The sequence below is a fragment of the Centropristis striata genome, chromosome 3 (assembly GCF_030273125.1).
Source record: "Centropristis striata isolate RG_2023a ecotype Rhode Island chromosome 3, C.striata_1.0, whole genome shotgun sequence".
NCBI classification, from domain to species: domain Eukaryota; kingdom Metazoa; phylum Chordata; class Actinopteri; order Perciformes; family Serranidae; genus Centropristis; species Centropristis striata.
This window is the reverse complement of record NC_081519.1, coordinates 11,106,741-11,116,459: the sequence shown is the minus strand read 5'-3', so window position 1 is coordinate 11,116,459 and position 9,719 is coordinate 11,106,741. Positions and strand designations below refer to the sequence as shown.

The 9,719-nt window shown below is 39.5% G+C and overlaps 1 protein-coding gene across 1 annotated transcript; it reads right to left on the bottom strand.

Moving 5' to 3' along the window:
• Positions 1-21: 21 nt before the first annotated feature.
• LOC131968485 (probable nuclear hormone receptor HR38) lies at positions 22-6,472 on the bottom strand. The gene is made up of 7 exons (XM_059329391.1): positions 6,349-6,472; positions 3,759-4,597; positions 3,110-3,239; positions 2,691-2,854; positions 2,356-2,558; positions 2,087-2,265; positions 22-1,916 (listed from the first exon to the last, which is right to left on the bottom strand). The coding sequence occupies exons 2-7, from the start codon at positions 4,593-4,595 to the stop codon at positions 1,654-1,656; spliced, it is 1,776 nt and encodes a 591-aa protein (XP_059185374.1). The 5' UTR covers positions 4,596-4,597; positions 6,349-6,472; the 3' UTR covers positions 22-1,653.
• Between the last annotated feature and the right edge of the window lie 3,247 nt (positions 6,473-9,719).

The following is a 9,719-nucleotide window of genomic DNA, read 5'->3' as shown; positions in this document are numbered from 1 at the left end:
CTTTTTTATTTTCAAAAAAGATTTAATATCAAATATTCTTTGTGTTTTAACACTTCTGCACCATTTTACCAAAGCCCTGGCAGTATTTTCAAAGTCCACACACACATGTCCCAAACAAAACACATACAGGAGGGGAAAGAAGTGTTCTTCATATTGTTTGAACACTGTTTGAAGTGCTCTTAGCTGCTCTTAGCTGAGAAGATCATCACAATTCACTGTGATTCCTTAAGATATTTCTTTAGTTCATTTTGAGATGAAAATACAAAATAAATGCAACATATAAAAACTCAGAAGAATGTGGAAGACAGTAGGAGAGCTTTATGAACACATGTAGGGTTGATGTATTTGTAGCCAGTCAAGGGTTTTCAAGCACTGTTGGGTAAAAACAAATGATATAAAGAGTTCGCTGGGTGTAAATGTGGGTACAGGGGGACCCTGAAATGTGCTTCGACTTAATATAATTTTAAACGGGACAGCTCTGCTGCAGCTATGAATTTCATTGGCTCAGGAACATGTGAACAGGATTTAGTTCTCGTAGATCCTAAACCACCTGTCATCACTTGATGTCCTCCCAGTTTAGTCGTGTGAAGAGTGTGTTCAAGTATTATCTGCTCTTTGTCAAGTGTACTGACTAGTGCCACAGGCACTTCATATCAAAAGCTGGCACACACAGGAAGTCATATTAAAATATGAAATTAATTTTGAAATTGACTATTCCACTAGACTAAATAGGGCTCTGTGTATGTTTCGTGATATTTGGAATGAAAATTAACTTAGTGTCACTTATTATGGTTCGAGGACTGCGGCTTCATAAAGGCACTTTATATTTTTTATCCAGCAAGTCCATTTTTGTCCAACAAAGTATGTTGTTACAGGGACATGTTTAACAGGAGCCCTCCCAGCATCAGCCTTTACGAGGTGTTGCACAATGGCAGCATGGACTTATGGCAAAACATTTTGTTTAGCTTAAGGCAATAAGGTTTATGAGTGGTAGTATCAAAATAAGAGTAAACTTTGGTCCAAGACCTTCCACAGGAGCAGGATTGGGACTTAAACTATCTTTTGTGAAACAAAGAAAATAGTAAATATTTCCCTTTTGAAAAGCAGGACTTCACAGTTCTTTAAAGAAACAGGACGAGTGATTCCTCCCGCTTTTTTCTACCAAAATGATCTACGATCTCAGCTTCTAAATGGGATCATAAAGCAACTTTTAAAACATGCTTTGTAAGAGATTAGTGTGTTTCTGTTGTTTTCAGCTGAGTATGTAACACTGCATTGCATCGGCCCAAATATCCATGTCTTATTAGCTGCATAGCAAGACAATATTCACACATCCAGCACAGCAATAAAGTCATTTTACAAATGCACACAAAAACATATATAAAACTGAATTCTGAACTGTTAATACCATTTCAGCTGTCTGTGAGAGTTTCATTGAACTGAAATAAATCTTAACGTGGTACTCACACAGGTACCATATTCAAAACTTAATGTTAGAAAAATAATGGTCTCTTGAACAATGTCAGACATCTGTCAGCACACAAGTGAGAGTGATAGAAGGAGGTTCACCAGTAGAGTTCAAGGATGAAACCTCACATTAGGTGCTGTGAGTCTATTATTTTTTACAAAGAACACATTTGTGTTCATGTTTTTTCAGAACGGCAGAGTATCCATGAAGATTTTCTCCACTATTGGAGGAGGGGGGACCAGGTCCTCCAGTTTCAGGTAGAAGATGCGCTGCAGGCCCTGTGTGCACAGAGTCCTCAGTTCGGGGAGTTTACCCAGAAGGCGGGAAAGATAGTTGGGCTGGGTCCGGCTTGCATCTGATCCGTTCCCACTCACATGTTCCCTTAAACAAGTGATGAGATGAGTCTGAAAGTCCTCGACCCGTTTGGGCTCTTTGAGGCCATGACGATCTAGATGCAAAATTGGATAGATGCATTATTCTTATGAGAAATCAGAATCAGAATCACTTTATTAGTCCCTTGAAGGGAGATTAGTTCTGTTTAAACACAGTCCAGAATATAAAAATACTATGCCACTGCAGTAAGATTCACTGTAATGAAAAGCAAACAGAAGCTCTTACCTGTGATGATAACTAAAGCTGCGAGGCAGGCGAACAAGGAGACGTCTAAGTTCATGCGTTGAAGGTTCTGGGAGAAATCCATAATGGAGTCAATCCAGTCGCCAAAACTGCGAACACACTGCAGCCGGTGGAGGACCAGACCGTTGCAGAAGATCAGCTTGTTCTTCTCTGGATTTGACCTGCACAGTTACAAACCAACAGTACAATCAGCATACTGAAAAGAGCACATTAGTTTACAAAAAATTTTTTTCACTGTAAAAGAGGCCGACCTGTATGCAAGTCGCAGAATGAAGAGCTCAACAAAGGCTGATTCAAGGAGCAGCTCCTGGTCCTCTGTGCAGAAATCTGTGAATCCTGGGATGGTTTCAGCCCAGTTCCTTATTACATCCAGAGCTCCGGTCAGCAGGTCATAAAACTGCTGGATATCACCGGCATCCTCCTTTTCTTTCAGGTTGCCGACTGTGTCCTGGTACTGAGGAAGGAAAAAGGGAAGAGTCAGTGCTACTGAAAATAACTGCAAATACGACTGTCTACACTTTTGTTTCTACATTCTGAGTTGATGTAACTGTCCGTGATCTGAACAAGCTGCAATCTTGAGATTAACCTTGGAGTAGTCGAGCTTTCCAATGGTTGGGTTTGAGTCTAAATGAGCCCTGACAAGACAGGCTATGATGTTGACACTGGGGGTTGTGGATGAAGCCTCGGCCACAGTCTTGGGTTTGGAGGGCAGACGACCCCGGCGACCTTTGAGGCTATCTGTGCGGACAACTAGGAGAGAGGGACAGAAAAGAGGGACACTTGAAGCACATGTTTGTGACTCTCACATGGCCATCGCTGCTCCCCGCAATTCAAGAAACAACTGCTGTATCAGTTTCAGTTTCTCTTTTTCGGCAGCTGGCACTATAAGGCTCTGGTTACATATGTCTGTCATTCCTAGCTTTGGTTTCAGAAGACTGTCATTACAAACCCCAGTTTCTCATCATCATACATAAGTCACTGTAAGCAGGTCTGACTTTGCATTACCTTCTTTGACCATTCCCACTGCGAGACATTTTTGGAAGCGACAGAACTGGCAGCGGTTTCTCCTCCTCTTGTCCACAGGACAGTCTTTATTGGCGAGGCACACATACTTTGCATTTTTCTGTACAGTTCGCTGTCAAATAGAGCAAAAAATGACATTAGTAAGGTTTGTAATGCTGTAATGTAAAGTACATAAATGCAACAATAAATATGCATACTATCTTTGTAGTCGGTTCAACCAGTTCTGCCTTTTTAAGGCTGATATCGATATTAATATCTGAGGGGGAAAATTTAAACTTTTTTTACACAAATATATAATAACATAGAGAAACACTTTTAAGAAAGTGGTCAAAAACGTGTCTTTTGACCAAGATTTGTACTTAATGATACATTGTACGGTTGAAAAACTTTCGATGGTGTCACTTTTTCTCAACAACCGTAACAATATCTTGGGCCCATCTGCCACAACTGCTTTTACTTCTGCTGACATATACACCGATACAGGTATATATGCATAAGGTCCTGTTGCCTGGAGATTCTGCATTCAAATGCATATATCTAGACTATAATCAGCCATGTGTCATCCCTGTCAGTTTATCAGTTGGGCTCTACTCGGTAGAATAAACCTGCCACATGCTGCTCAGCTATTTACCTTGAAGAAACCTTTGCATCCCTCACAGGTGCGAACTCCATAGTGCTGGCATGATGCATTGTCACCACAAACTGCACAGCGGCCCTCACTGGACCCTGGGTTGTGGGTTTTAGGGGACGTCATGCCCCCCTCCACTATATTGGGGCTTTCCAGGGCTCCGTGCTCCAGAGACATGGAGGGACAGTGAAGTGGAGAGACATGCTGCTGAGGGGGCAGGAAGAATGGGTCGTCGTGGCCGGGCTGAGCGTCCTGATGCTGCCCCAGGGGCGAGTGCTGCTCTGGTGTGGGGCTGAAGGTGAAAAAAGAGAACTGCTGGGCCATGGCCGCCTTATCAGCCGCAGAGGACGAGGCGGCTGAGGGGTAGGGGCTGAAAGGGGAATCCCAGACAGGTGCGGACTGGGCCTGAAAGCCCGATGTTGGAGGGGAAGCAGCAGCATAAACTGGGCTGCCGTAGTAGTCAGAGCCACATGATGAGAGCGTTTCATCAAGGCAGCTGAGTGCAAAGGAACCTGGGTAACAGCCATACACCTGGAGATCATCCAGCTTGAAGGCTTGGCTCTGCATCTGAGGGCAGGAGTTTTCAGCTACTGTGGCGTGGCCGAATGAAACTGTAGAGGCGGGAGGAGAGGTGGTAATCTTGCAGGAATAAGCATCAAACTCCCCCACATAGCCATTTCCCACCAAGGTGTTGATGCTAGGCAACGAAGATGTAGACAGCTGGTCCTTTTGGCCATTGATGTCCATCACCAGTTTGGCACTGAGGTCAGGATTCAAGAACTCAGAGCTGAAGTAGGTGTCATGGGGCAGGGATGCATACTGGGTTTGTACACAGGGCATCGCTAGGACAGAGAACAGCAACAATTACAATGGATGAAAACAAACAACCCCAATGTAAGATACTTACAAAACTACCAAACATACTAAATATGTGCCATTAAATCGAAGCAAAAGCCTTAATAAAAGACACTGAAATTCCAAAGTTGTACTTAAAAATGTGACTTTTTCAAAATAAAAGCAAATGTGAATGTGACTTTTTTTTTAAATATCAGGGGGATAGCAAGGGCTGACAAGGTGTTTTCTGTCTAAACATGCATATGGTAATGCATTCAATTAAATGAGGGCATCCCAGTACATTATTTGCTGCAAAAATCATACTGGTCAGCATTTTTTAGTCCAAACAGTAGCCTACATTAACACCTTGAATGCACACGGTCTGATTTCCCCTGCATGCCATTTCTCTAGCTTCAGGGCCGTTCAGTCTTCTTTAAAAAATGCAGAGGGAGGTCCAGCGGAGCAATCAGATATTGTCAGATATTGTGTTACCGGCTGTTAAGGCTTTGAAAACCTCCTTCAGTGGAGGGCAACCCTCTTTCACAGGGACTGTATACCAGGGAGTGTTGCAGATTGTATTTCAGGGTGGGCTTGATGCCAGCTCAAATGGGAAAGGTGGCAAAGCCTGTTTATGTGTGTGTGTGTGTGTGTGTGTGTGTGTGTGTGTGTGTGTGTGTGTGTGTGTGTGTGTGTGTGTGTGTGTGCTTGGGTGAATGGGCGTGTATCAACAAGTGCGAACCACTTCACTCTGTAAGTTTTTCAATGCAGATGCGAAGCACACCTCAACACTCTTTAAAAATCATTTAAACTTCATTGTTAACTTATATCCTTGTTGAGCCTGACTTAAGGTGAGACCACACAGCTCAAGTGTCCAACGTGTGTTTGATGCCCTATAAATACCTCCTACTCTATACAACTTCTCTTATAGTGACAGCCATAGACCCACTCGTAAACCATACATGTAAAAGCATGTAATGTCATTAAAATAATAGCATACTGGCACAAGCTGTAAACTATTAAGTCGATGTAGACCAGACAGCAGATAAAACTTTTAGGAATGTACTGGATGGTACAGTTGCAGCAGCAGTAGTGTTACTATTAGCAGGAGTCACAAATGACAAAGATTACCCTATTTTAGCAACTATTTATCATATAACAAGAATCCATAATAATAACATATCACTCAGTTGACCAAGTTTAACAGGCTGCCTACTAAAATGAATGTTTAGTTTTGGTTGAGTAACGTTAATTAATCTTTTTTATTGTCATTTTGGAGGCTGTAGTTTGTTCTGCTGCTGTGGTGTTGTTTGTAAAATGTTGTGCACCCTATTTACTGTATATAAGTGGGTGGTCTTGTTGACACCACTCTTAAATAGCATCAAAACTGAACATTATAACAGTGAAGTAATGATTTGTTGCAGGGATATTGTATTAGACTGCATTCGTTTTCACTTGGTGTGCCTAACAAACTTGTAACTGAGTGTATAGCTCTGACTGCTACCCATAGGGTAACTATCCAAGCATATATGACATCTTTCAACATTATTTTCCATCAAACTTATTTGAGTATAGAGGTGCATATGTTTAATTGTTGTATCAGCAGTCCACTCAGCCTTGTCTTATGAGCTTATATTATTAGTTAAATACTTGAAGCATAAAAGCAAGCATATGAATCTAGCATCAGAATAAATGTGGTCACCTGAATAAATAAATAAATAAATAAATAAATAAACACATGCAAACAAACAGTTCCACTCACCTGGTTCATGTAATTATCCGGATTTTCAAGCTTTTCATTTATGTCAAACGAATGAAACTGATAAATGTCACCTCGGCCAGCTGCTGTCAGCACACACACTCATTCAAACACACTCTCACACACACATACTGGGTCAGACCAACACAGGAGGCTCCATACACTCTTGTTTTATTTTGCGTCGACGTCGACAAAAGGGCGGGGTATGCCCAAACATGGTGCGCAGGGCGTCGGAACGTTCCGGATCGCCAGCCAATCAGAGCCGGTGTTCGACACAGACGTTCTTCCGTGTGACGCACACACGGGATTCCATTGACGCAAGAGCCGGGGGAGCGTGCGTTCTAAATATAACTGACAACGACAGCGGGGCTCACGTGGGGCTATTACTGGATAAAAAGGCTAAAAATAGTTGCAGTTTGGAGGTGCAGACGGTTTATGACTGGAAATTTAGATGTTATACACGTTTACAACAGGGAGGTGTGTTAATATGACAGACCAGGAAACACCTCTATGTTTTTTTTCTTCATAAAATAGGGCTTTTGTTTTCAAAGAATGGTTAGAAACCCCCTTCCTACTGCCATCTTTCTAATAATATCACGGAGGGGGAAAAGGTTCCAAGAGCAGACACGTTTGTTCACCATCTGAACTGTAAACACATACTTTAAAAGTTTTCAGTTTCTATTTCAAATGACATTCTGAAATAAAAACTGCTCTGATTATATACATACAGCAATGGAAAAAAACATTAGACCACTTTTCTTCTTCTTTCTTGTTCATTTTGTAACCTTGCTTAATGGAAAAAATATGTTTTGGGTTATTAGAATTAGTATTTATTAGAACTCTACCCCGACAAGAAATAAGGGTTACAATTTTAATGCCTGGTACAACTAAAGGTACATTTGTTTGGACAAATATAATGATAACAACAAAAATAGGTTATCATCAAGAAAACCATGGAAAATGGCTAGATATCAGTTCTTAAATTAAACTCTTTAGAGCTATTTTGTAGTTATTATTAGTACATTTAGTTGTACCAGGCATTAAAATGAACAAGAAATTGAAGGAAAAAAAGTGGTCTTATAATTTTTTCCATGACTGTATGACCAGCATTCAAATGTCATGGTGTTATTCTACTTTATATTATAATGTTTTATTATTTGTTTAATATCAAACACTTGATATATCATATATTTCCTTAATAATGTTTAACACCAGCATAAATGTAGCTCTGCCCATATCACCATGTCACTTCACTGTTTTTTAAACTATACAGCATATATCCTTTACATAGGCTATATATACACATTTCTATTATTCATTGTCCATATTACCACATATAAAGGCATAAAAAAATATTTTCACCCATGTGTAATATCTCTACAACAAAAAAAGTGTTAGCCTATATTAATCATAAAGTTTAGCAGCCATGTATGTATCTTATGTAGGACTATATGATGTGTTTATAATGTATGTATATTTATGTATGTATGTATATAATATCTTATCAAACTTTTATTTTTTTATTGTTATATCTTTGCAACTCAGCTGCTATGGCAAACTAATTTCCCCACTGCAAGATAAATAAAGTCGTATCTCATCTCTTATCTTACTGTAGCTTATAGTTTTCCATCTGACAAAACAATCTTAACTCAAGGTGCATTAATAGCTATTTTATGGCTATAAAGCTTGCTTTCCCCCATCAGCATGGATTAGTAAACAAAGTAAGGACTTCTCAACCACGTGACCTTAAAAGTTACATTTAGATACTCCCGTGGAGCTTTCCCCCATATCACATGATCAATCAGTCCAGTAAAAACAGCAAAAACAATGACAGTGCAACTTATTTTAAATGGAAGATCATGGTATTGGTTGTCAAGGCTCTCTAATTGTCAGTTATTATTGGTTATTCATGTATTAATAAATAATCTTTACTTAAAAAACAGACTGCTGTACTGCCAATAACACCATAGAGACAAATAAACTGATTGATGTAGGTACTTTGAGACTTTTGACTCAAGATTAAATTATATTATAGCAATCACTTCAATTCAATATCTCCACTGGCTGTCTGTTCTATGTGTTCGTACACAGCACTGGCTCTGTTCAGGGAAAGCAAACAAAGTTCCAGCTACTCTTCCTCTCCCACGAGAGCATAGCGACACCATGATAGTAATGAAACAGAGACATTGGATGTCGGGGTCGAATACCAACAATTCTATCTCATTTCTATCTTTCAGCAGAATAAATCCTCTGACCACTTGGGATGTTTATTTTCTGACTCACAAAGTATGTCAATTACAACTATTTACACTTTGAATTCAAGAGATATGAAATCACAAACCTTTTTCAAATCATAATGTAATCATCAGACAATTTGCACTGTGGATATCACAGCCACAGCTGCAAATGTCCATTTGTCATCATCAATTTAAGCATCACCTAATACCCTCAATGTCGTAACTTCTCCACAACAACCAGACAAAAAAACAACACACACTAACATTTGAACCTTCTCAGGGGATCCTTGAGGGTGATCTAGTTTCTCTTTTAAGTGTGGAGAAAGTGAGAGGGATCATTCAGGGTGAGAAGAGTCTATATGAAGAGGGACAAACCTGCAGCTAATGTGTCCTGCTAATGGGGCTAATTTCAGGGGTTTGAGCGTGCTGCTGTGTTTTTTACAGTATTGATATAAAGTTACGGGCTAGATCGGACATATTCTTTGTGTCACTTTCATTCGTTTGTGCAAGAACACACAAATGCTGGCATGTTTAGTATTAACACATAGGGCTGGCTGATATGGCAGTTTATATAGTCCAAATATGGTAAAGAATTTCATTATTTGTATCTGGTTATCCTATTCAGGGTCATGGGGGGTGAGCGGTTCACCCTGGACTATCACAGGGCTGACACATAGAGACAGACACAAATTTATTTTTAAAATCTATGCGGTTTCTATAATGATTTTGAAAAAACAACAACAACAAAATACATAAATTAAAGTACTGTTAGTACATTTTGAGATATTTGTAAGTCAGTATTTACATTTTGTGCTATTATTAGATCTACTATGTTTATGTCCATGTCTACATTTATTTTGCAGCTTTAGTTACTTCTAGCTTTAGATACCCAGCAGTATAATTAAACTATAATTTGAAAAATATTTAAATAAAATGTATAGTATTCTGAAACTGATATTATGCGTAATGAGTACTTTTTACTTTTGGTACTTTGAAGTATATTTTATAAGTAAAATTCTGAATGCATTTAAAAATGACTTATTGTTTTCCCCTGCATATTGTTTCTGTAGAGGAAAGGTGAAATGCTCTGCAGCCTCATTTTGCGATTTAGGTCTCTATACAAATGAAGTTTGACAA